General features: G+C 59.8%; 1 protein-coding gene across 1 annotated transcript in view; it reads right to left on the reverse strand.

The window, feature by feature from the left end:
* Positions 1 to 301: 301 nt before the first annotated feature.
* The window catches only part of ACTN4 (actinin alpha 4), a 69,710-nt gene continuing 43,431 nt past the window's right edge, over positions 302 to 26,580 (reverse strand). Inside the window, exons 2-21 of the mRNA XM_042920301.1 lie at positions 26,086 to 26,200; positions 25,709 to 25,828; positions 22,435 to 22,521; positions 21,312 to 21,399; positions 20,617 to 20,695; positions 19,342 to 19,423; positions 18,482 to 18,567; positions 14,070 to 14,162; positions 12,204 to 12,434; positions 11,467 to 11,614; positions 8,011 to 8,161; positions 5,392 to 5,500; positions 5,063 to 5,203; positions 4,806 to 4,988; positions 4,565 to 4,699; positions 3,636 to 3,815; positions 2,781 to 2,927; positions 1,861 to 1,941; positions 756 to 914; positions 302 to 619 (exon numbers count right to left, since the gene is read on the reverse strand). Coding sequence (XP_042776235.1) covers positions 461 to 619; positions 756 to 914; positions 1,861 to 1,941; positions 2,781 to 2,927; positions 3,636 to 3,815; positions 4,565 to 4,699; positions 4,806 to 4,988; positions 5,063 to 5,203; positions 5,392 to 5,500; positions 8,011 to 8,161; positions 11,467 to 11,614; positions 12,204 to 12,434; positions 14,070 to 14,162; positions 18,482 to 18,567; positions 19,342 to 19,423; positions 20,617 to 20,695; positions 21,312 to 21,399; positions 22,435 to 22,521; positions 25,709 to 25,828; positions 26,086 to 26,200 — 2,574 coding nt within the window. The 3' untranslated portion in view covers positions 302 to 460. The remainder of the gene's footprint in view (positions 620 to 755; positions 915 to 1,860; positions 1,942 to 2,780; positions 2,928 to 3,635; positions 3,816 to 4,564; positions 4,700 to 4,805; positions 4,989 to 5,062; positions 5,204 to 5,391; positions 5,501 to 8,010; positions 8,162 to 11,466; positions 11,615 to 12,203; positions 12,435 to 14,069; positions 14,163 to 18,481; positions 18,568 to 19,341; positions 19,424 to 20,616; positions 20,696 to 21,311; positions 21,400 to 22,434; positions 22,522 to 25,708; positions 25,829 to 26,085; positions 26,201 to 26,580) is intronic.

Genomic DNA, 26,580 nt, shown 5'->3' on the forward strand with positions numbered 1-26,580 from the left:
TGGTGGTGGTGGTGGTGGTGGTGGTGGTGGTGGTGGGTGGGGGTAGGCAAGGGGAAGGGACAAAGTGTGGGGGGCATTCCTAGGGCCTGGAGGGGACCTGTTTTGCTGTGGGAATCCACGGTCCCCTCCACATAGTTAAAAAACAAAACAACACATCATATATATTTACCAGACCAGAAGCGCTGACCCCGAAAGTCTCCCTCACCTCTATGCAGGGGGAGGGGGCCAACAGACAAAGAGAGAGGAGAGAGCCTGCCCCAGCCCCTCCCTGCCCACCCCACCCCCCACCCCCACCCCCACCCCCCCGGAAAGAACTGACAGAGTGCTTTGCATAGATACAGAGTCAGAGGAACAGGACCTGGGAGGCCCCCACAGCGGGGAGAAGGGCCGAGGGCTCCCCCAGCCCCTCCTGGAGGCTGTGAGGAGGGCGCGTTCGGTTGGGGTTTCTCCAGTGGGGGCCTCACAGGTCACTCTCTCCGTACAGGGCTGTGGAGAAGGACTTATAGTCGAGGGCGCCAGGCACAGCATCAGGGCCCTGGTACGGCGCCATGCGAGCGATGCAGTACTCGGCCTGGTCGGGGGGCAGTTCTCTCCGCAGCTCCTCGGCCGTGATGAAGTTCTAGGGGTGGGAGGGTGGGACTGTGAGCCACCCCCACCCCCACCGGCTCTGCCCAGCCCCCCTCTCCCAGTCCTGGCTGCAAGGGCCCCTCCCTGCCGGGAGCCCAGGTGCCCCCGGGGTTTCCTTTCCTGCTTACCTTGTCCCCTGCCAGGACCTTGAAGGAGGCAATGACTTGGTCAGCCGTGTCTGTGTCGGTGGTCTCCCTTGACATGAAGTCAATGAAGGCTTGGAAGGTCACGAGGCCGCTGTGGTTGGGGTCAACCACACTCATGATGCGGTTGAACTCAGCGTCACCCTGCAAGGGGGAGTGGGGTGGGGGACAGGCTGCATTGGAGCGGGGCAGGGCCCGGCCTAGTGGAACGGAGCCAGGAGAGCAGGGCCACCTGCCGTCAGCCCGTGCCATCGGCCCGCCTCCACGGGTTCTGGCTCCCCAGGCCAAGGGCCCACTCGCCCAGACTGGGGATACGCTCCCTCTGTCCTCCCCACCCACGTTTTTGGGAAGTGGGAGTTGGGGAATGGATCAAACAAGTCTACTGCTCCTCAGCCCTAGGCTCACGACTTAGTTCTGGAGGGTAGGGAAGAAAGAAAGAAAGAAAGAGAAAGAAAAAGGGGAGAGAGCCAGAGGCCTGACCTCCTCTCTCCGGAGACTTCCAGAAAAGGAGGTGGGCAGCTCAGGGAGTCATCGGAGAGACCCCAGCCCAGCAGAGGAGGAGGCGGTGAGGCCGCGCTGCTCTGGTGGGGGAGTGTCCCCGAGGACACGGAAACTCTGGAGGCGGTGAGGAGGAGGGGGGAGGCTGCGCAGAGAAGAGGGGGTAGAGGAGTGGGGGAGGAGAGGCACAGCAGCGAGGGGGAGGCAGAGGCTGCATACCAGGCTGTATCCTGTGGAGATAAGCAGAGCCCTGAAGTCATCGGAGTCCATGCTGCCTGTCTGCTTCTGCTCGAGGACGCAGGGACAGCAGAGGAGGCCAGGCCCAGAGTAGGCAAGAGGGGCCGCCCCATGTGCACAGCAGGGAAACAGGACAGTGGCGGGAGCCGGGGAGACAGAGGTGGCCCCGAGAGACCAGGTAAGGGGGAAGGTGTCCAGAGAGACACAGGGCAGGGAGGAGGCAAGAGAGCCGGTGAAATGGCACACACATGGCAAGGGGTGGAGTGGCGAGAGGGAGGGGGGAGACAGAGAGAAGGAGAGAGAGAGAGAAGAGCAGTTAATGCCACAGTCCGCTGGGGCCCAGGGGGGCGCGTACCTGCCGGTCATTTTCCACGTCGTAGCCCAGGCTGATGAGGCAGGCCTTGAACTCCTCCGGCCCCAGCGCCCCGCCGTGGTCCTGCCGGGTGTCCGAAGGCGGGTGTGTGCGAGGGGCGGTGTGGAGACCAGGCCGGCACGGAGACGCGGGGAGAGGGGCCAGGGTCACATGCAGAGGGCGGGGGGAGGGGAACACATCGGGGGGGAAACACAGAGTTAGAGGTGACATGGACAAGGTGATGGCCAGGGACGGTGGAGCGGGGGGAGGGCGGTCAGAGGCCTCCGCCCAAGGCCTCGGCCAGAGCAGGGGTGGGAGCTGAGTGGTACAGAACTGAGCACTGAGTCCTGGGGCTCCTGGGGGGGGAACAGGGCGCTCTCCTGGCCTCCGGGATTTGGGGTGGGAGAAAAAGATTACACTCCATCCTGCTTGGGACACCAGGTCCCCGCCAGACAGTGCAGAGCTGAGCGTGCACCTCGTGATGCGCGGGGCCCGGCAGGGCGGGTGGGGACTGCAGCCAACTCAGGCGCTCAGGGCCTTCCTAGCGGGCCTGCCAGTCCAGACCTGAATTTTCAGAATGCTCTGTGTGTGCGGGGGCCAGGTGCACGGTCAGGTCTCAGATCTCGGGTGTGCCGGGACCGAGTCCATCCCAGGGTCTCACCGGCAGGTTGGCGAGGACGCACGGCCCCGGGGCCAGGACTTGGGACCCCCCCCCCCTTCTCATCCTGAGGAACCCTACCTAGGCTGTGGGTCAAGGTGACACACCCCTGCACCCCCTCTGCTGGCCAGGGCCCTGCCAGCCCGCTGAGTGGTGACTGGTACTCAGCACTGTGAGGTGAACGGACAGATGCAGAGACGGTGGGGGCAGGATGGGACGACGACAGCAGGGAGGGAAGACGCCAGGGGCAGAGGAAACCGCTCACCTTGTCGAAGTGGTTGAAGGACGCCCGGAACTCCTGCATCTGCTCCTGGCTGATGCCCTTGGCATCGCGGGTGAGGATCTGGTTCTCCACCTCGTTGATGGTGCGGGCGATGGTGGTGAGCAGCTGCTCCCAGCCCACGCGGATGTGCTGGGGGTGGGGCGAGGGGATGACCGCGGCTCAGGCCGGGGCGGCCTCCAAGTCTACCGCAGCCGCGGCCGCCAGGGGCTTGGAACCCGGCCCTCCTCACACAGGGCGTGCGGCCCGGAGGTGGGCTGGCCCTGGCTCTCCCAAACGCCCCCAGCCCCAGGCTCTCCTGCGCACCGCGTGTGCACATGGGGATACTGGCCCGGCACCGCCCCGTGCCCCTGCCAAGCGCTGGGGTCCTCCTGTGACGGAAGCAGTGAGGGCCAGGGCCCGGCACCTGTGCGGCATCCACGTGGAAGCCGCAGAGGTATGGTGGGCAGCGTTTGACCAGCTTTCTGGGGAAACACCGGGTTTCTCTGATCTGTGCGTTTTCACGGTGTAAAGCGTCACCGTGGACAAGCTCAGGCTACCAAGAGGCTGACGCTTCAACCCGGGCACGGCAAGCGGGTGCACGGGCTGACTGGATAGAACAAAACTGCTGAGCTCACAGAGGGGCAGGTGCTCCCCTCCCGGCTCTTCCAGGGGGCGTCCTGAGGCCGTGTTGTCGTGGTGACGGAAGAATTGTGGGAAACTGATTTTTTAAAAATGTGGACACACTTGATCTAGTGTTTTCGGTCAGAGAAAAAGGAGAGAGAAAAAGCGGCAGACATCTTTTCTACTGAGCAAAACCGTCTGGAATAAAGGCCTGGGCCGCGCGGCCGGCGGGCCTACCTCCATGGTGTAGTTGGTGTGCTTGTTGTCGAAGATGAGCGCCTCCTGGATGAGCTGGTGCTGTTGCTCGAGCAGGTCCAGATTCGGCTTGTAGTCCACGATGCTGCGCTCGTAGCGCTTCAGGTGGTTCAGCTGGTCCTCCAGGGTCCCGTTCATCTCGATGGAGATGCGCCCGATCTCCTGCATGGGACGGGGTGCTGCTGGGTCGGGGAGGCTACCGGACGCTCGGCCACGACCGGCCACGGGGGCGGTTTCCGGACCAAGGCTCGCCATGCCCAACCTCCGCACTCCCTCGACTCCCTGTGAGGCCCAAAGATGGCAACTGTTCACAGTGAGAGGCAGGGGCAGGATCTGGACCCGGGCCCGGCCGGCTTCAGAATCTGTGCTTCTGAGCACGAGTACCTGAAGCGTGAGTTTCCACGGTGGCCACGCAGCCCCCTCCCAGCATGGTGCCTGGCGTGCGGCGAGCACTCGGAAGGCACACCAGGCACACCCAGAGCTGCCGTCAGCATCATTACAGGCTCCCTGGGCCGGGACCCAAGGGTCACTGGTGAGCCCGCCATAGAGGTCTGTGCTCGGACCGCCCAGCCCGAGACACCAGTGCTCGTAACGGGGCCACCACGGAGCAGTGCCCTAAGCATCTGCTGAGGCGGTGCCAGGGCTGTTTCCACCCCCTTTCGGAGATGAGAACACCAAGGAAAAGTTACATTGTACCTGACCTCCTGGTCAGCGGGCAGGGCAGGGCCGAGGCTCAAACCCTCCTCCACCTGCCTCCTCCACCAAGATTCCCTCTGGCTGGTGCTGCCACTTCCAGCAATGAAATCACTGACTCTCCCAATCCTGAGGCTGCTGTCGCTCCTGGAGCGGGAGCCCCGGCAGACCCACCAGGGAGCCCTGGGGACCTGCTGCGAGGGGCGCCGGCTCCTCACCTCCATCTTGGTCTGGATCCAGGGCCCCACGACGTTGGCCTGGCTGGCGAACTGGCGGCGGAGGTGCTCGTTGGACTGCTGCTTGCTCTGCTCCTCTAGGAGGGCGTGGTCCCGCTTGGGCACCAGCTGTTGCACCTGGGGGAGGGCGGGGGGTGTGAGCACCAGCAGTCGGCAGGGGGCGGGGGGGGGGGGGCCCTCACCCGGCCAGCCCTGCCCTGGTCCCACCGGCGAGCCTGCCCACCTTCTCCCACTTGGAGTTGATGATCTGCGGGGTGACGGTGGTATAGGGGTTACTGCCCGACAGTTTGATGTGGTTGCTCTCGGCGATCCTCTGGGCCTCCTTGTGGATGGCCAGGATGGCCTCCCGCTCCCTGTCGGCATCTGGCAGTGTCGACTTGAACTGGTCGTGGGCGGAGATCAGGCCCTGGAAGGAGAAGGAGGAGTGAGGGGCAGCCCGGGCCCTTGGAAGTCCCACAAGAAGCGCGGGTGGGAGCGGACCTCGATCTCCTCGATGGTGTGGACAATGAACATGTCCTGCAGGTCCTCCATGGCACTCTCCATCCAGTTGTTGAAGGGGGCTGCCCGCTTGGCGTACTCCAGATGCAGCTGGTCAATGGTCTCCAGCTGCTTCTCTGTTTTCTGGTATACGGGGCAGGGAAGGGACAGAGATGAGCGGGTGGATGGTGGTCGAGGGCCCCAAAGGGTCAGAGAATATTCCCTCAGGGAGCATCAGGGGAAGCTCAAGAGTCCAGGCATTGCCCACACCCTCCCCCAGTCCTGAGAGTCTCGGGGCACAGGGCTCCACGGGGGACGTCGCCCCTCCTCACCTCCAGGGCTTCCCTGCGGCTGTGGGTCAGAGAGCCAAGGGCGTCCCACTGGTCGCAGATCTTCTGGCACCGGGTGTTGACATTGTGGGAGTCATAGTAGTCCAACTCACTGCGGGGGGTGGGGGTGGGGGGGAGAGCATGGGCGATGACACCCAGCAGGGGGCAGTCAAGGCTGTGCTGGGTCCCGCCCTCCCCCTGGTGCCGGGGGACACGAACATTTAAGGTGATCAGTCTTCAATGACCCCGCTAGCCCATGCCCCTCCCCAGGTAGGAGGAATGTAGGAGGGGGTAACAGAGAGGCAGCAGGGGTGGGGGTGGAGGGCTCACTACACACTAATGCAGAGGCCCCCAAAGTGTGGCCCTCAACGAAGCTTGTATCTAATTGCTTTGTTTGCTTAAAAAAGTCTAGCAGAGCACGCTGGTTAAAGGATGGGTGCCAAATTCCCTCGGTTTGAATCCCGGCTCTTTGATTTTCTACTTGTGTGACCGCGGATGCGTGAATTCCCTATTCTGGATACCTCAGTTTTCCCATCTGTGAAACAGGCGTGGGGATACCGTGGAGATCCAGTTATCTGGTGCACATGAAGTGCTGAGAGCAGTCCCTGGCACCCAGTAGGTAAATGTAGCAACAGCGATGTTAAAGGGGTTTATTCATTTAAAAAAATCTTTTTGGTTATTTATTTTGAGAGAGAGAGAAAGACCTGGGGAAGGACAGAGAGAGAGAAATCCCAAGCAGGCTCTGTGCTGTCAGTGCTGCTGAAATCCTAAGCTGAAACCAAGAGTCAGATGCTTAACCAACTGAACCACCCAGGCTCCCCTAAAGGGGTTTATTTTATTTTAATGGGCACTAAGAAAAAATGGATAATGAGCCTGCGATGTCATTCTAAGCAACTAGTAACATACCTAAGAAAAACGTGGACTGTCACAATAGTCCTTGGCCCCTCAGCCACGAGCATGGCCTCCTGCCCCTCCTCCCATCAGTCTCTGGGCTCCAGAACCGGATCCTCTTAGTGGCAGGTTCCCAGGGAGTCGGGGTACAGGCAAAACCTTGGGGGCTTGATGAGGGGTGGGCAGCAGGGAACAACTTTGGGAGGAACAGGACATGGGATGGGGCTGGGGACCGTCTGGTGACTCTGATAGGCAGATGGGACACAGGGGCCAGAAGGGGCTAGGAGGGGCAACAAGGCTGTGCTCCACAGAGGGGTAGGCAGCCTGAGCTCTGGTCCTGTCTCAACTACTCCCCAGCAGTGTGACCTTGGGCAAGTCTCTCGGCCTCTCTGTGCCTCAGTTCCCCTTCCATAACATGGGGCTGCTGAAGGATTACACGAACTGTGCGTGTAGAGCGCCGAGTGCTCTGAGTTTTTGTTGCTGTCATTAACCAACGCTCAGCCAGGCTGTCTGTCCAGGCTCACCCTGGCCAGCACTTGGCTCTCTGACTCATCTTCGGGGGAGGGGAACAGACAGCACCCCAAACAGTCCAGGGCCACCATGGTCCAGAAAAGCTCAGTGACCACCTGCTCCCCGGCTCTGGCTCTGGGTAACAGGTCCCACACAGCATTCTCGGTGCCCACGGACTTACTCCAAGACTGTTTCCCACCAGCTTCTAGGAGCTCGCCTGTCAGTGGTGGAACACGTCCACCTCCCGTGACCCCTATGAACATCTCGCATGTGACCTCACTCTCCTCGACCTGGGTGTGCCAGGGACAGAGGCTCAACCCTAGAAGAGGCTGCAAGACCCCTAGGGGTGCCCCTAACAGTGACCAATAGAGACTGTGTCTTCCCAATACGGTGAAGGCCTCACGAGTGAGCAAATGGGCAACCCTCAAAGCAACTGGGCAGTGCTGAGGGCGCGAGTCAGGGAGGAAACAGGCCCTGCCTGGCGAGGGGCTCCACCAGTCACCACTGCTGGCCTCATAGGAGCAAGCAGAACTTTAGGGATGACCGGCAGGGTGGGGGTGTCTGCGGAAAGGGCAGCTCCGGCCAAGTATCCTATTTTTGAGCAGACGGCTATTTTGGGAGCGCCCCTCCAGGGCCTGCAGATTTTCCATGAAGTAATGGCCTCGGCCTCCCGCTCCCCGGGCCGTCCCTGCCGTTGGCCGCTGTGCTGGTGGAATAAGGCTCCATTCACCGGCTCTGGAGGTTCAGTGTACTAATTGTGTGCACAAGTTTATCTGACTGGGGCGGGGAACGGAGGGCAAAGAACCCGGCTGCCTGGAAGCTCGCACAATAAGTGTATTCTGAGCGAGAGAGGAAAGGGGCCGGGCAGAACAATGGGCTCTCTGTGCAGACCAGTCCCCTTAGGGAGGAGCGGGTGGCAACAGTGGGGGCTAGGCCGCCCACCCCATCAGGGGGTGGGGGTGGGGGTGGGGGTCCTGGTTGGTGTGGCAGGCAAAAGGTAGAGTCTCAGGGACTACTACAGCCTAAGCAATCAGGAAAGGGGTCAGAGACCTTCTGCCTGAGAATACAGGTCCCACTATCCTCATCTGGGGTTAAGACAAGGTGGGCATCATCCCTTAAGGCCCTTCCCTGCCATCTGAAACGAGACGGTGGGGGTGGAAAGGGCTGGACCTCGGGACGGTGCCCCCACAGTGGGGCAGGGACACGACGGGCCACACATACTTGAGCTCTTGGGCAATTGCTGCGATCTGCTCCACGCGGTCCTGGTGTGCGGCCAGGTCGCTCTCGAAGGCCTCGTGCTTTCGGATGAGGGCTTTGATGTCTGACAGGGTGGCCGTCTCGTAGTCCCGATGCTTCAGCATGGCCTCCTTTCCTGGGGTGGGGCAGACAGCAGGAGGTGTTCGGACAACAGGGCAGTGGGAGTCCAGAGGGTCGTCTGACCACAGGGAAGGAAACGGGGTACGGACCTTACATCCTGCCTCACTGGGGATGGTGCTGTGAAGGCTAGAAACTTCCAGAACCTTTTCCCTTGCCTTTTCAAGGGATCTCTAAGCCCAAGTATATCCTGGACGGAGCTAGGAGACACTGTGGGGCCAGTGGGTCTGAGACAGATATCCCAATCCAACCTGCGTGCTCCGAACTTAGGGCCCTTTATTGGTGGACCAGAAGTGGACAGTGCTCCCACGGTTGCCAAGGTGGACCCATCTGTGGAGGGCCGACATCTGGAGAGGCGGCAGGGGGTGCAGCCCAGGCCTCAGCGGAGCGACGGAAGGGCAAGTGTGAGAGTGTCAGAGTTCTCCAGGGGCCCCACCCCTTGTGCCTGCCCCCTGGCACTTAGAGGCCAGGCTCCCTCGGGGTGGGGTCCTATCACACACCTACGTGTCCCACGCCATCCCACGGGCCTTCTGTGTGCAGTGAGGTGGGGCCCATTGTCAGGCCCTTTGAAGGAAGAGAGGAACACTGTTATTAGTCCTGGAGCCTGGCTAATTACATACCCCAGGACAGCTCAAGTAAGTAAGCCCTGCAAGCACGGTGCGGCGTGGTATCGCAGATGTGGGGGGAGCGGAATGCCAGCCTGGGAAGGTGACTGGGACCCCCGGCTCCTCAAGGGGTTCTGCTTCAGGCAAGCCGCCTCGGGGTACCCCTGGAATGGCAGCTCAGAGACCCCACTCCTCACTCAGCTTGGCACCAGAGCGGCAACGCAGAGCGGAGGGACGGCACGTGGCCTTTCCCCACCTGTCCCCTCATCTGTAAGATGGGGCCGACGGCGGTGTCCAGTCTCAAGTCTCAGTGAGGTGACGTTCGGGAAGGGCGGGCGCCGAACCAGCACCATCGCATCTCCTCCACCCCGAGGACAGGGCCTGGCGCTGGGGCAGGAGGCTTAGCCACAAAGGCAAGCTTGCAATTCCCTTCCCCAAACTGCTGTCTCCCAAGGGTGGGAACCACAAATAGCAGGTTACCGCTTCTCTGCCTCAGCAGAGTTTCTGCAACAGAGCTGGCAAGGGGTGCACGGGCAGGGGGGGGATCCGGGAGGAATGGCCCGGGGCCGTGGACGCCTTGGATTCAGGCCAAGGGGAAGCCACAGTAGGGACCCAGGGGCTCATTTTTATCTTTTCCCCCAGAGAATCCAAAACCCTCTGCAAAGCATCCACCTGGACCCTTGCCCCGGCAGGCTGTGGCGGGTGGTGAGGGAGGCACAGAATGATGGTGGCTCAACCCGCTCTCTGGGCCCACCCCTCCGGGGAAAGAAGGCCGCTACCGCTGGATCCCAGGAGTACAGAGGGGCCAGGAGGTCAGTCTGTCCTCCCGTGTTGCACAATCGAGTGGTTCAGGGGACAGAAGCTTCAGGTCTTGGGAACGAGAGTGGGCAAGCCCGCCTGGGGGCTCCAGGCTGACGCGAGGCGGAAGGCCAGATGCCAAAGCGCCTGCAGGGAGGCAGGGGTGCGACAGGGGCGTGTGGAGGCCGCTGAACCAGTTGGGCCCTGGCTAGGGGCTGAGCCAACTTCTCCTTTGAGTGAAGGCCAGTCCCAGTCGTTCCCAGGAAAGGAACTCTGGCGGGCCATCACACCCACACCCCTCGGCCTCAGGAAACCATCTTCCCAGAGCCTCCTGCGGCTCCAGGTGAGGGATTGAAGAGCTGATAACATGGGCCAAGGGAGGTCCATGGGGAAGCCACCTAGCGCCGGTGGGAAGACAATGGACATGCAGGACATGGATAATGACAGGAGGAGCGAGCTGAGTCCAGCTGGGGAACACGGATGCTGTAAAACCCACTTGTGTGCCCAAGGGCCCCCCGACTAAAGAAATGCCAGGGTCGGCTGGCTCGTCAGTTCCCTGGGCAGGGACCTCGCCCACCTGGGAAGCTGCTGTGCTCAAGAAAGAGGCGAATGAATGAATGAATGAGCGGATGAACCAGATGACAACCCCCCCCTCATCGTGGACGCCGCCTCTGCAAGGCAGAAGGAGGCGCCTGCATCCCTGGCCCGAGCTGGCTCTTCATCGCCTCCTCCGCATTCTTTCCCCAGCAGAGGCTGGATTAGGGTATTGCTCTGGATCTGGCGGCTGTTGCTGGAAAACGGAGGCCTGCACTGGTGTGAGGAGGGCATTGGTCGAACTGCAGCCAGGGACACGGGGGACGTAGGCCCAGGTCTACGGATCCCGCAGAGTTGCATGCTCGAAGGCCGGCGGGGTGGGGTGGGCTCCGAATGGGTGCTTCTAGCAAGATCTCAGCATCTGGCCAGTGCTGGGGCCGCCTGCCCCACAGCTGGGTAGATGGGGGCTGGAGGAGCCCCCAGAGGCTCAGTGAGGGCCTCGTGGGGGACGGTGGGGGTGGAAGGATGAAACATCACACTGAGCAACACAAGAAGCGTGACATCAGCCAGGAAGAGCGGTGGTGGTAGGGCACAGTCGGGAGGGAGGCGGCCAGAGTGGGAGGGCACGAGTCCCGGCTCTTGGCTTTCCCAGGCACTGGCCATTTTCCAAAGGCTTTCAGACCTCCGGGATTCGGAATCTCAACCACGGTGCGGGTCCTGACCGAGGGCCGGGGACGCGATGGGATCCCACACCCGGAGCCGGGGAACAGGTGGCTGCGGGGGAGGAGGAGCTCCCACGGGGGGCGCAGGTGGTCAGCAAGCTCCATCTGCAGCTCAGGCAACAGAACTGAGAGGCGGCTCCCTGGCCTTGCCCTTAAGGACCAAGCTCAGGCACACAGGCCCAACCAGCACGGGCCCTTCAGTGTGAAGTCCACAGCCACAAAGAAGTAGGAGAGGGAAGGTGGGCGGGACATCTGAACACAGGTTTCCAGGGATGGGAGAGCCCACTCCCTTGCCCCGGCATGGCCACCATCCTCGGGGAGGACACGGCAGAGTGGACAGGGATAGGGTCACTTCTCGATGGAGCCGCATAAGGTTCGGCCGCATTCCTAGATGACAGCCTCCAATCATCCAGGAAGGGGCCCACCTGGAAGTAATCTCTGAGGCCAGAGCAGGGGGGGCGGCAAGGAGGACCTGGCTCCAAAGTGTCGCTTGCTGCCTGGGGCCGGGTGAACCCAGAAATGGCATTTCTGACAGGCTCGTCCCCAAGCAGCAGGAAGAGGGATCTGACAAACAGACCCAACAACACAGGAGGCGCTGTGGGTGCACACACGTGCGTGTGCCTGAGGGAGCTGGGGGACCGTACCGTCGGTCCAGGCCTCGTGGATGGAGGCCTTCTGCCGGAACTTCTCTGCCAGGTGGTCGAGCCGCTCCAGCCTGCGGATCTCATTCAGCAGCCACTCCTCGTAGCCTTTCTCTGCCTGCTCCAGGTGCTGCCAGCCATTATTGATATCCTACGAGGACACGAGAGGACAGGGCTCACAAAGGGGCCAGGGATGCTGAGGTGAAGGCGGGCAGCAGCAAGGGGCTGGGGTCACCTCTATCCCCTGCTTTGCTGTATCCAGATGCCTAGACGGGCCCCGGCACACGGCAGGTGCGATCCGGTTTTTGCATTAAATGAATAAGTGACAATGAATGAATGCCATGGATGGCGCTATGAGAGCCCGGTGACTGTCCGCTGAATACCATCCCTCTCCTGAAAAGGGGCCTTGAGCACATGGTGGTCTGGAATCACGGCCAACTGGGGGTCCAAAGTGAAATAATGCCACACAAAATAAGGTGTGGGTTTGGGGGTGGGTTTAAAATTCTAAGGAGCGATGGGGGAGGTGGACCGTGGTGAAGGGTCAAGCGGGCCCCCTACCACACCCCTGCACCCCATAGGCTGTGCCTCTTAGTTAAGAAAGGCAGCGCTGGCCCCGCGATAAGCCCGGGGTGGTATAGAGCCGCCCCTCTGCAGTTCTGCAGGCCACAGGCTGGCCTGGGAGTTGGGCTGTGCCTCCCGGGCCCCAATCCCCCCCCCCCCCCCCCCCCCCGGGCGCTCACCGAGACCATCCTGCCCTCGGAGGGCATGAAGGCAGGCCGGTTGCTGAGGCGCAGCTTGGTCTGCAGTGTGTTGAAGTTGATCTCCAGCTGGCACTTCTCCTGCACCTTGGGCGGCTTGTGGACGCGCCGGTAGTCCCGGAAGTCCTCCAGCTTCTGCTGCATCTCCTGCATGGTCTTCTGCGGCACGCGGTCCTCCAGCCAGGGGATGGTGCGTCGGATCCACTCCAGGAGCTGTGGGCCCGCGACAAGCCTCAGGGTGCCGGGAAGGGCCTCGCCCCGCGCACGGGTGCGAGGGATATGGGTCTTCGGGGGCCCCGTCTCGGGGATCACCCCCGCTCCCCAGCCTGGCTTCCCCATGATCCCCACTGGGATCCTACGGCCGGGAAGTACGGGGATGCACGCCCCCTGTGAGCCGCCGTGCTGTTCTCTGCTCACTTCCTGTTCATGCCGTTGTTCCCGGTCTTCCTTCTTCTCGGATCTAAGGGGGCCTCAACTCCAGCATCCCTCCCATCACCTCCCACCACATGACCTCACTAGCGCCATTTCAGTGAGCTCAGCATCGTCTGAGAGAGACGTCTCACTGCCTCCTCGTTCGTGGGCCGTAAGCGCATCAAGGGAAGGGCCCACCGCATGCCAGGCTTCCTCTAAGGAGGCCAGGGCGCCACGCACGGCCTTTCAATTTGAAAGCAAAATTGAAAAAAAAAAAAAAAAAAAAAAGTGACGTGTGTTTTGATGAGCCGCTTGTATCTGTCATATAGAGTGAGGCCCGGGTATAAACAAGCAAACAAACCGGGCATTCTAGAAGAGTAAAACCAGCTATTGTCTACCGTAGATACACTTAAAAGAAGTGGTTCCCAAATGCCAAGTTCTGGCAAAAAGAAAAAAGCAAGGAAAAAGGTATCTATGTGTCTTTATATCTTGATGCAAGGAGCCAAATGCCCTTTCTTAGGAAGGGATGGGATCCCAAGATATAACCTTCTAACTTTTTCTTGGTGATAGAATGGATGGTGGTAACAAATGGTAGCTCTTTCTTTTTAATTTTTTTTTTTTAAGTAATCTGTATACCCAACGTGGAGCTCGAATCACAACCCCAAGATCAAGAGTTGCACACTCCACCAAGTGAGCCAATCAGGCACCTTGGTTAGCCTTTTCTTTTAAAAATACCCTTAACTTGGCAAAACAAAAAGCTGGTCACTAGAGTTTGGCTGTCAAATACTTTTCCAAATATTCCTGATCCATGAAACTTCAAAGTCTGGGAACCACTAGTCTGGAAGAGCAGTCAAACTATGGCTCTCGGGGAGCTTCAATGTTTTTGTTTTTTTAATATGGAAATTTTCAACACACAGGAGGGAATCCAGAAGACAATTACTAAACACCCACATTCCCAGCTGACTTTGTGGGTTCAGGCTCTGGAGTGGGACTGCCTGGGTTCAAACCCTGGCTCTCTACTGCACCAGCCACATGCCTGGTGCCTGAGCCTCTCTGGGTCTGTTTCTCCGCTTGGAGAAGGGGGTAACAGGAGTTCCCTCCTCCCAGGGCGGTTGTGGAGAGCACAGGGCCCGCCACGACAAGCTCCAGTCCTGTCACCGTGTCTGGTGGGGTGTTCAAGAACTCTCCCTGAGTACCTCTGTAAGAACCCAAGCTCAAGACGGAGGGAGCCAGGGAGCAAGGTGACACGCCAGCCTGACCCTTAGGCCTTGTCAAACTAGCCTGGAAGGTCACATACCGGCTTCATCTAGAAAGTGTCACTGCCATACCTGCTCGCCCCTCTGCAAGCTTCACATGACCTGCGGCCAAGGGTAACGAGAGGCGACCCAATCCTTCTGCTCTAGTGGGGCCACCAGGGGCAGGAGGAGTGGCACTTACGTCGCTGGCCAGCCTCTCATAATCTTCCATGAGGTGCTCATTCTCCTGGTTCACGGCCAGCACCTTGCAGATCCGGTTGGCAGCAGTCTCCGCCTGGGGCAGAGGAAGACCACAGTCAGGGCCGCCTGAGGGCTGGTGACCCTCCCTCCTGATGGGCTCATCCCCTGGAAGCTGGCTCATCCACAGCCCACAGCACTCCCCAAGGAAGGAAGGAGAGAGGCACAGCTCCAGCAAGACAGCACCCTGAGCAGCCGTGTCCTGAAGGGCTCCGGCGGAGTCCCCATACCCTACTGCTAAGGCACCACCCCCTCCCCGGACAGCTGGGCCCCTCAGCCTGGACCCTGGAGGTGCGGAGGGCCGGAAAGCCCTCCCACTACGGGGAAGTGGATAAACAGGTCCTCAGGGAGGAAGGCTGGGTAAGGCTTGTGTGTCGGAGGGGACCTTAGCTAGGCCTGGCCCTGGAGTCTCGCCCTGGGTGGGAAGGTCCATGGCAGAAAGGCCAAGCACTGGATAGCTGCATGGTGCCCTCCAGAGAAGTCCGTGGTCAGTGCACAGGCAAAGCACACGTGTCCCTTTCCTAATTCCCCCCTCGGAGGTGGGTGTCGATGGCTCATTGGGCAGAAGTCACAATCCTGGGGGCAGAAGGGAGCCACGCTTCAGAGGGCAGGGAGTGGTGGAGACTGACCAGTCTCTGCTCAGAACTACAGGACAACGTCCTCCCTCGTCCTGCTTTTGGGCGGGGGGAGGGAATGCAAGGAGTAGAGAAGAAGGAGAGCAAGGGGGGGCGCCACACGGGGAGAGGAGAGACCAGGTACCTTTCAAGAAGCACAGAAAGGGTCCAAGAGGAGAAGTTGAAACGGCAACAGAACAGGAACAGAAATAGTGAGGAGGGTCTACAGAGTGGCGGGGAAGGAAAACAGAGAGGCTTGGGGATGGCTCCAGACCCGCGAGCGGCAGGCACCGACGCCCAGCCTCTCCCATCCACACACTGCTTCTGGGACCAGTGGGGAGGTGAGCGGGGGCCAGCGGAGATTGGTGTGTGCGCACACGGGCACACACCGTGAGTCACGCCGCAGGACACACAGCAGCAGCCCCAGGCACTGCTCCTCAGAGATGAGGTGCACAGGGGCCTCAGCCAATGAACATCCAGCCCCGGTGAGTGCAGGAAGCAGAAGCTAAGGTCACAGCTTGTGGGGGGAGTCCCAGAGGTCAGTCCCTGACCGCTGGCTCGGAGACACAACGGGCACCCCATGTTCAGACCCACCGTGCCGGGCAGACCCACGAAGGCAGGAGCTGCTAGTCAGCGGTGCTCTGCTTCACAGATGAATTCCTGGCACCCAGCTCAGGGCTTGGTATGTTTTAGGTACTCAGAGTTGATGAATGAGTGAGTGAACAAGGGAATAAGGAGTAAATGCTTACTGACCAGAAATAAACTATCAGGAGGGAACAGGCATGCTTGGTGCCAGGCCTGGGGTTCACCTTGTATTTATAAAACAAAACAAATGCCAGAGAGCACTCTTTTAAGAGACAGGATGGAGTCCCCGAGGACAAGAAGCAATAATAAAAGCATCACAAGGCTGTCTTGAGACGTAAACACAGGCCGGAGGAAGCCAGACTCGGCGCTGGAGAAGCCTGGAGGCGGCACGTCCCTTGGTGAACGGGCAGCTCCCAACAGCTTCTCGCATAAGAGGGGCCCAGCTGCCTCAAAAACGCCCAGTGCTCTGGCCTGAGCTTTCCTGCCAGTATCCACTCCCACAAATCCCTCAAGGCTGCCCAGCCCCAACCACAGTGGAGCTCGGCTCTAAGCACAGGAGGGCAGTCTGGGCAGATGGGGGGGATGTGGTGGGCCGAGGCTGGCTTGGGCCTGCAGAGCGGCCAGTCCAGTGGCAAACGTGCTGTCAGTCAGGGTCTGAGTCCTGGAATCTTCCGTGGCTGCCCGCCCCCACCCCCCTCCTCTGCCCTCCAGCAGAACACGCCAAACAGGAGCTGCAGTCACACGCTGGGTAGGTGGTGAGAGGCTACGAGAAGCTGTTTCTGGCCATGGGGCTGGAAGGACCACGGTGGGCACGGGCGGGCCCTGCGAGGCTGTTCCAGCCACCCGATGATTTACTGAGCACTTACGGGGCTCAGCGCTGTTTTAAATCACCCCGTGCCTACATGAACTCATTTCACCCTCCTACAGATGGGGAAACTGAGGAAGTGACCCATCCAAGGTCACACTGCCAAGAGGTGGCAGAGCAGGGTCCACAGGCAATAGCAGGTGCAGCCGCTGCCCTGTGACCTCTCTGAACTTCAGCCTCCTCCCCTTTTAAGTGAAGATACTGGCACCCACGCCCCGGGGGTGTGTGCAGGACTGTCCCAGAACCTGTAGGTGCAGAGTCCTTGGAGGACTGCCAGCACGTAGTAAGTGTTCAAGAAACAAGAGCTAATTTCTCCTCTTCCCTGCCTGTTTCTAATCGGTGACACAAAAATCAAGTCACTGGGAGGATACTACTGCCCAAGACCAGAGACCAGGAGGCAAGGGGAGGGCACACAGGTGCATAGGCCTCCAAGCAGGCCTCTCTCCCATGGAAGCGGACAGCCACTGCTGGGAACAGACACTTCTGATGCTCCGCTCCTGTCAGCGGGGCCACCAGGGACAGGGGCCTGGCAAACCAGGTGGGCAGGTACAGGCTGAGATGAGAGTCTAACCTGCTCGTGCCAAGCCTTTCCTGGGGCATTTGGGAGGGAAGGAGCCCCAGTGAGGTGCCAGTGCGGCGGGCAAGCGGCCGGGTGTGGATCACGGAGAGGGCAGGGCAACCGAGTGCCCGCACTGCAGCTCTGCTGGGATTCGACCGCCCAGAGCCGCTGGGACGCCACCACCCTCCTGGCAGGGGAGGGGGGGAACGTATTCACGGAGAGAATATCGGTGCCGTGTCCGCACTGGACTGCCGGCTCAGTGGTGGAACCAGAGGCCCACAGTCATGAGAACCCGACCCAGGTCAGTCCCCATGCTGGGGCTCCAACCACAAGTGGGTGGTGGGGACATGCGGGGGACAGCGAGGGCAAGTCTGCAGGCACAGCAGCGAGGGGTGCTCCCGCCCCAGCTCACCTTTTGAGCCCCCGAGAAAGCGTGGTAGAAGCAGGACACGTAAGTCATGATGGCTTTCTCATCTGGCCTCAGAGTGCCTACAATATCTGCGCAGAGAGAGAGAGAAAGAGAGAGAGAGAGGCAGGAGAGAGTGAAAGATGCAGGGAGGGCGGCCGGGGCCGGACCCTAGGCTCATGCGGGAGGAATAGCGCTTGCTCTGGACTGGAAGCCAAACCCCGGCTCCGGCTGTGTGGGCACGTACCACTGAGGTTTCGTAGCGGGAAAGAGGGAAGTCTGAATAGCTGGAGTCCTTTTCTAACCAGACCTGGGTTTGTGACACTAGCTACTGGCAAAGGAAGGGGCGTCTGGGTAGCTCAGTCGGTTAAGCATCCGACTCTTGATTTCGGCTCAGGTCACGATCTTATGGTTCGTGAGTTCGAGCCCCGCGTTGGGCTCTGCACACTGACAGTGCAGAGGCTGCTTGGGACTCTCCCTCTCCCTCTCTGCCGCTCCCTCATTTGCTTGTTCTCTCTCTTTCTCTCTAGTAATGAATTAAAAAAAAAAAAAAAAAAAAAAAAGACTGGTTTAGGGCTAGAAGGGTCAAAAGCTAACTGATCTTTCTGGAAACATCAGTAAGATCACATCTTACATTAACTATCTACTACCCCAGAACAGGCCACCAAACGGTCTTCTAGGGCCCTCAGAATGAACTCCGGATCTCAGACTATGGTGATTCTACACACCATGGCACTGTTATTATCTCCAACCTCATTTTTTCCCTCTCCACTCTTCCCCGAATAAGCCAAGCTCATTTCTGCCTCAGGGCCTTTGCACTTGCTCTACCCTCTGCTTGGAATGCTTTTCCTGCTGATCTTCATCCGGCAGCACCTGCTCATCACTCCAAGTGGCTGCCCACGTCACCCAGCAGAAGCCTCCTGTCAGGGCCCCCAGCTGAAGCAGCCCCACAGACATCTCTATCCCACCATCCTGCCCTACGTGCTCTACTGTGCTTATCACCATGTGAAATGACTTTTTATCTGTGGACATGTCTGTTGTCGGTCATGCCCACTGGAATGTAAGCTCCATGAGAGCAGGGATCCTGCCTGACTCAGTCACTACTGTATCCTCAGTGCCTGGAATAGCCTGGCGCAGGTCAGGCACTCAATAGATACTGTGAGCAAAGACTACACGGGCAGTGACGCCTGGAGTCGGGGGGGATGGCTTCCAGTCGGAGAGAGGCCACTGCCGTCTGCAAGAGAAATGAGGTGAGCGTGGGAGGCGAGAGGCAGCGGCGGCATTGGGCAGTGGCGGCGAGGTGGGCCTGCCTGGCCCTGCCCGGTACCTTCTGCGCTCCCGAAAAGGCATGGTAGAAGCTGGACACATAGGTCATTATGGCCTTCTCGTCGGGCCGGGCCGTGTTCACGATGTCTGTAAGTGAACGACAAGGGTTAAACTGCCCAAGTAGGGGCGGGCGGGGGGCGGGGGAGAGGTGGTCACTCATTGGGATCCAAAGTCTCCTAAGGCCACAGGCATCCCAGGAGAAGGACCCTCAGAATGGATTCAGTGACCCCCAGTGACTCCAGGAGACTTGTCCATACCCTCAGCCCTTCCATTCCCTGTGGTCTCTAGGAAGGCCAAGGCTGTGGGAACTGGATTAAAATGAGGCCACTTCCTCTCTTTGAGAGTGGCCTCAAGGGGCTGCTGGACAGTCAACCCCCAGGGCCACCAGAGGCCAGAGACATGGGTCCTGGCTGGGGGTGGTGCACGGCTGGGAAACGGAGCAAAGCCGGAAAGGAAAAACAAACACTCCGCTTTGATGGACTCCAGACTCCACGCCGGGGGCAAGCAGGGAAGACAGTGGCCTTGGATGTCTGCAGGAGCCAGCCCCTCCCTGGCCACCTGGCTTGCCCATCCCACGAGAGGGGCAGGACTCCGACAGGGCTCCAGCAGGACACGCGGGTCCTGTTCTGAGACGTGGGCCCCACAACCAGTCATCTTCCGGCTCCTCCTTCCCCTGCTTCCCCATCCCTGAGCCTGACTGGTCTGCTCAGACTGCTCCCTCTCTGGCTCCCAGGCAGCACCACTGTCCCCGGTTCACCCAGATTCATCCAGCCCTTCTCACTGGCACCGCCAGCTCCTTGAAGTTACCGCAACACATGCCCGCAGAACAGGGTGGTGACTGAACAAAAGGGATGTACTTACCCTCTGCATCCAACATCTTGGGGATGTCTAGATATTTCTCGGCCACTTCAAAGGCATTGTTCAGGTTGGTGACAGGGTCATCCTGGGAGGAGGGAGGTGAAGGAGGGAGGAAGGACTTTGTCAGGGGCAGGGTGCAGAAGCACAGAACGAGGCAGGCCTGGAAGGGAGGCATCCTGGAAAGGGGCAGGACTAGAAAGGCTTCTTTAGGCACTTCTCGGCCCCCTGTGCTGCTATGGGGATTGGGGAGGAGGGCACCCACATACAGTCAATCCTCAAAGGAACGCGTCTGGGAATCTTTGTGGGAAAAAGCGTGGACCTTTCCCCCAGAGAAAATGCAGGTGTGCTCTTTTCTCACAACTTCCAGCCCTCCGGCCCCCAGATTGAGACCTTTGTCCTGAAACCCAGAAAGTGTGGTCCAGACCTGAGAGAACACTGGGGGGGGCGACAGGTCAGGGGTAAGCCGAGAGCTCCCATGGTCCAGCCTTCACACGGTCTCCCCACTGTTCCTAGGATTAAAGACCCTCGCTCATGTGCCTTAGTTGATGTTCAGCTAGAGCCCAATTCGATTCCTCAGAGGAGCTTGAACAGGTCAAGTGCAGGCTCGTGCTTCCCCCACTGGGAATGCCCTCCCCTTGGCTCTAGGCTGCCTCCTCCTCCAGAGGCCCTTCCTGGACCATGCCAGCTCACCATGGCCTCCTTCCTCTGCAGTACCTCTCTGGCCCTACCCACTTCCCACCCTCATTCAGCCTGAGCACATGTGCATGGCCTCATGGGGCTGGTTTGCTCTGGACACACTATCCCACCTTCTCCACTGGCTGGGAGCTCCTAGAGGGCAGGACCTTGGTTTTACAGGCTCACAAGCTTTGTAAAGGCAAACGAGAATGGGAACCTGTATGGGAAACACCTGCTGGTAGTGATGGCTTGGAATTCTTCAGCCCTTTTCTCCACTAGGCAGAGAGGAAATGCTTCTAGAGTCTAAAAGGTTAAGGAAGGGGACCCAGAAGGCACGGCCGGCCAGGCCCCAAAATAACCGTGGGCAGTCACAATGCCCATAAGGGGAGAAGGGGATAGTCCCCAAGGGGAGCAAGGGAGGTAAGAATCAGCCACCAAGCCTGGGGCCTGGTGACAGCTGGCACAAGGCTCTCCTAGCCTGCCCATGTGAGCACAGAATCCACCTTCGGATGCCAGCAATAGACGGGCGTGGAAGAGGTGACCCAGAGTCAGGGTCAGACTCTGTGGATCTCTGGGTCACTGAGGGATGTGCAAGAGGCAAACCTTTCTCAGCTTGTCATACTCGATCAGCTCGGGTCTGTGTCGGTGGATCAGCGCATTGAAGGCAAGGCCATCCTTCCAGCTGGGGATGGAAAGACAAAGGTTAAAAGGAGGGCCCTCTCCCCATGACGTAAGTGCTGACAGCCTGGGGCACCCATAGGAACAATTAATTCCCATTTACTGAGGGAGTGCGTGCGCCGGGCACTGCAAGGAGACCGTCTGGCAGAGTGGCCATGAGCATGACTGCTAGAGCCAGCTGGTCTGGGGTGAGATCCCGCCTCTGGCACTTACCGTCAGTGTGACCTTGGGCAAGCCCCATAATCTCCTACTCCCTCAGTTTCCATGTCTGTAAGACGGGGCAGTAAGAGTGGCTACGCTTCGCTGGGTTGTTATGAGGACTGAATGAGCGAATACACGTAAACGCTTAGCCCGGCGCCTGACCCGTGGCTAGTACTTTATGAGTGAGTGCTGGCCTCTGGGATGGCCATGACCTGCTGAGCCCTGTACGTGCAAACCCCGCCGAACGGGATGGGCCTACAGTGGAGGGCAACAGCCCATCGTGGGAGACCAGTGCGTGCGCCCCGACCCGTGGGACAGAACCAGGGAAAGGGAAAGAGGGCCAAATGGGAGGACGGGACTCCATCCTGGGGCGGGATGAGGGAAGGCGGTGGGCTGGGGTGCTCTGGCCGGGCACTCACCTGATGTGGAAGTTCTGCACGTTGACGTTCTTGTATGGGGCCGTCTTCCTCTGGCACCAGAGAAGCAGCCCTTCCTTGGCGGAGGTCTCTGCAGAACGCACAAAGATGGTGAGCACGGGCTCAAAACCCCATCCCCACAACCCGGCCCCGTCGAACGAGACTTTCAGCCCAGGCACAGGAGTCGGACGGAAGAGCAGCAGGGCCAGCAGGAAGAGGCCCTCGTGTTCCAGACACCCGGCAGACCTCTGCTGATCCCAACCGCTGGCCTGCACACCGAGCCCGGAGAAGTCACTTGCCCGGGGTCACCCCAGGAAGTGGTAGTGACAGGACAGGCCAGGGCCGGACGCCGCGCCACGTCTCTGCCCGCACAGCCCGTCCCTTTACCCTCCAGAACACACTGCCAAACAAGCCCCTGATGCTGGCCTTGGACTCTTCTGAACGGTGAAGAACCAGCCAAGGGGCCTGAGCGCTGGGCCTTGCACACCCGGGGTCTCCCGGATGTGGCGGCGGCTTCAGGGAAGTGGTGAGGGAGGGGTCCAGGGCATCTATCTGCTCCCCGTGGGCGGCTCCGGGAGCGCGGAGTGCAGGGTCACCGCTGCGGCCTTTGCGGGAACCCGCTCCCCAAGCTGGCCGGGATGACTGTGCTCACACCATGGCACACACATGTGCTTGGAGGGACTGGCCCCAGGTTCACGGAGGCAAAGGTCTGAGGGTGGGGGTGTCAAACAGAAACATGTAGGCGCTAACGCAAAAAAACCAGGCCAGGCCTGACTCTGCCACTGGTCTGCTCTGCGACTCAGATTCCTTGACTGGAAAATGGGGACATTCATGCCCACTCGACAAGGGTCGTGTGAGGGTCCGCTGAGACGGAGACCATGGGAGCCAGAGGGCTCTGGGTGGATGCCAGAGCTGGGCGGCTGGCCGGGGACCCTTCACCCGCAGCCCGGGCCAGATCTCACTAACCACTCTTGCTCGGGGCCAGGCCCCGTGAGTGATGCCGGGAAACACGGAAGAGCCTCAAGCATGAAGACAAAACCCCCAAATCACCATCTAATGCACCCCAACCTGGACAGGACCAGGACAGGGAGAAGAGGCTGTTCTTTGCCAGGCCTTAGGCTCTCACCTTCCACAGAGATGTCCTGGATGGCGAACCTGAGGATGATGGTCCAGATCATTCCCAGGGTCATCTTTGCGTTGCCGTCCACAATCTCTGCATGCACGGAAGGGGGCAGAGGGTGAGAAGGTTGCTGAAACCAGAGGGGACTCCTTCTGGCTCTACGTAGAGATTAGCTCCGATGGTCCAACGGGAGCCATCCAGGCCTGGCCGCCACCCTCCCTGGGAGATGCTACACGGACACTGGGAAGCACCGTCCCCCAAGCCTTCTGATGCTCAGCACCTGCGGGCCCCCATGCACGTGTTGTCCGCCACACAGGCCTGTTCTCACCCGGCCAGCCCGTCGTCTCGCCCAGCTCAAAAGAGCGCTCCTCCCTGACACGTGTCCCAGGCGCTGGGCCCGCACTCCCGGCCCTCTGTGTGCACCTCCCTCGTGCCGTCAAGGGTGCGTCTCCCCATGGCGGGTGCGTGCCGCGCTACTGTTGACAGTCTGCCCACTTCCTTCCAACCTCACTGCTGCCACCGTTGTCCAGGCCACTGTGGTCTCCCCCCGAGAGCTCGACACACCACCTCCCCCTCCGTGCCCCGTGCAGTCTACCTCCACACAACAGCCAGGGTGCCCACTTTAAAAGGTGCATCAGATTTGTGCCACTCACCTGCCCGAAGCCCGACTACATCTAAAATGAAGCCCATGTTCTCACATCCCACTTACAAACCCTGCCCTGGGTGGCCCTGCCCCTTGATGCCCGGCACACCCCGGCCGTGTCCTTTCGGCAAGCCAGGCTTTCTTGCTAGAAGGACCTCACGCCTTTTGTCCACCCACGAAGTGCACCCCTTGACCCTTTCCTCGGGTGGCTGTCCTTCCCACCCCCTAAGCCTCTGCTGTCACCTCTCCGAAATAACCCCCACCAACCACCAATCTGAAGGTGCCCGCCCAGTGCCCCTCTCTCGCCGGCACCCTGCTCTGCCCCTCACATGCTAACCTTCATTTGTAACCACGTATGTGCTGGTTTACTTGTTCACTGCCTGCCTTTGAGATCGCTCCTCAGTACCTGGCCTCGGCCCTTGTGAAAGACAGGATGCTGCAGGACAGGGAGAGCGGCCCCCAGGCTCAGCCGGGAAGGTACATGCTTTCTTCACTAACCGAACAACTACTCTCAAACTTCTGGGAGTTGCCTCAAAGGTCTGTACCACATGGTCTTCAGCTTCAGTAGCTTACAGAAAAATCATCTTGGCGACACTCAGGGCGCCATGTGTCTACTGCTGGGTAAGAGAAGTGCAAGTGGCCTCATCCCTGAGTCTGCCAGCCAGATGTGCCTCTGCAGCCCTCTAAACGCCTTCCACCCTCCAACGTCTCAGCACGGCAGGTGCAGGAAGAGAGACCTTGCTCACAGACCCTCGAGAACAGAAAACTCCAGGGTGGGCTTGATTTGGAAAGGAGGTAGAGTGACCACCCAGGGGACAGGGCCAGGCCTTCCCCAAGGACACACTCGAGAGGAAAGGGTGGGGCCCATCAGCCACAACGGAGGAGAACCTCCCTCTGCCCCCTAGAAGCCACAGGTTGATGGCAGAGGGTGGTTTTCGTCTTGAGAGTGTCAGGATAAGAAAACAAGCACAGTCCACTGCCCAGAGGCAGGGGAAGGACGGCAGGACACAATGTCTGCCGGGCCCTTTCCCAGGGCTAAGAACCCCATACAGGGAAACCAGGCAGAGTCTCTCCAGCCTGGGGCAAGGGCAGATATCCAGTCAGGAAACCTATGCTGCGTTCCTCCCAAGTGCCAGGCACTCCACAGCAGGGGAATGCACGCAGTCTGGACAGGCGGCTGGAGCTCCCACACCCAGCCGGCTGCACAAGGAAGCTGATCATGGAGGGCTCAGAGAGCTCCCACGAGGAGGAAGACGGATTCTCTCATGACACATGCACCAGATGCTTCCCGGACCTACAGCTGTGCCCCCACAAGACAGTCATGTTTTGGCTACGGCCCAGACCATGTGGAGGGTAGGGCGATGGGAGGCAGGGCAGGGGCTGGGGCTCTCAGGTATTCTGAAGCCCTCGGGGCACCTCTAGTAGCTGCTTTCCAGCTTTGTCCCGGGGCCCAGCGGTCACAGGGACTGGGAGTGAACCAATCTGGGCATGAACGCAGAACATTTCTAGACGGAGTTTTTCTCCAAATGAAGACTGATGCATGCCACCGGGTCTCTCCTCTAACCCCTTCTGTATTTACAGGCTAGCATTTGAGCAAAATAAGTGCAGCTGTGAGAAGCAGAAGGCTGGAGTGGAGCCAGGAGGAAAGATCCATGCAAGGACAGAAAATCTGAAGGCCGACTGATTTTGGGGGTTTTGCTTTTTTTTTAAACAAACACCAACCACCTCAACTGTGGCATGTGACGCTTGGCACCCCTCCCCGAGAGGTCCCAGCCGGGGCAGAGCCTTGGAACTCAGTACGCACACTCTGGCCTCAAGTCTTGGCCAACCTCTCAGAGCCCTGTCATTAACAGCAATTAGTTTTCTTTGTTTTTTAGAGGCTGGGACAACATGGATGTCAGGGTGTAGGAAATCCTGCTCTAATGAGCTGAACTGTGAGTGCAAGCTGACAGGGAGCTTCTGGGCTCCATCAGGCCTCGCCTCGTCTCCAAAAGCGCCTGTGAGCTCGAGACGAGCTGGCTGCCGGAGGGCAGCGTGTTGTTGCTCTAGTGGAAAGGTCTAGAACGAAGAATCGCAGTATCGGGTGTCCCCACGGGGCACAGAGGGTCCTGGGTATCCAGTCAGGGGCCAAACTCCCTCAGGCCCTGCAGCCAGCAAAGTCTGGTTACTGACCTTTGGACCTGCACTCCCCACCCCAGAGCCCTGACACCGGGCCTCGAAAGTCCTTCTCCCCTGAGATCTCCAGATACCAGGCAGGGCCAAAGGGCAAAGGTGCTCCAGGCACAGGGACGCCAGGTGATGTGACTGTCAGTGTTTCTGAGGCCCAGCACAAGGGCCAGTGAGGGTGTCCAGGGTCCAGGACAAAGTCATTCCTGCCCTGCAGGAGAGGCCTGCCCTGCATAACTGGGGGCACTGGATTCCCGAGTGTTAGATTATTCTGTGGGTGGAAGGGAGGAGGAGCTTGGGGACCCAACGATCACATCGAGGGCAGTCACTGTGGTCACTGCTGGGGTATATACTGGGGCTTTATACCCCACCAAGTGCTCTCTCTGCCACCCACACAGCTCCTGCTTGGAGTACGGAGGTTGAGGCTCTGAGCCTGCAAGCCAGGGGCCGAGCTGTCCCATCCCCGCTCACCTTCTGCTCCGATGGAGACCAGCTTGACTCCTTTGCTGGCGATGAAGTCTAGGGCTTTGTTCACATTGTTGATTTTGTGCACTCTCATCTTGCCCCGCTCCGGCTTAGGTAACCGCTCACCTGAGAGCCACACCCCGAGAAAGAGGGGGAGAAAGGGAAACTTTAATGTCCCTACTGCCCTCCAGAACTGGCCGCCATGGCACTCTGGCCCGCCCTCCCCCCACAGGCCGGCGCCTGGATGCGCTGCAGTGCAGTCGTTCAAAGCCTCAGTCTCTTCCCGGCAGCTTAGGGACAGCTGGGGTGGGCCGAGTCCCCGGGACGTGGGACAGGGCACCTGTTCCGGGTGTGGGGTGTGCTGCGTTGCACAGGAGCCTCACCTGAAATGACCTCCAGAAGGAGCATGAGCTTGAGCCCGTCTCGAAAGTCCTCGTCGATGTTCTCGATCTGTGTGCCAGCCTTCCTCAGGTGGGAGTTGCACCAGGCTGTGAACGTCTGGGGAAGCACGAGAGAGAGGCCTGGAGGGTCAGTGTGACCGTTGGGGCCTTCTAACAAAAGGGCTGGGCCACCACCCTGACCCTGGGACAACAGTGGCCACCACGGGGCCTTCCTATACACTGTTTCTGGTCCTTAAGCAACCCAGGCAAGTCAATCTGAGGAAAGCGAGGCTCAGGGTAGTTAGCAGACCCGCCGCACGATTGTCTGGATGATAAGTGGCACAGCATGGACTAGAACCCAGTCATGCAAATGTGACCCAGCGCCAGACCCCGGGTGTGGAAACGAGACACAGGGTCCCCGCTCTTACATTCTTTGGGACAGACACACAGAGCCCTTCACCACCTCCCCCGACCCGAGCAGGCAGATGAGACCACAGG

Source organism: Panthera leo, chromosome E2, assembly GCF_018350215.1.
Source record: "Panthera leo isolate Ple1 chromosome E2, P.leo_Ple1_pat1.1, whole genome shotgun sequence".
Classification (NCBI taxonomy): Eukaryota; Metazoa; Chordata; class Mammalia; order Carnivora; family Felidae; genus Panthera; species Panthera leo.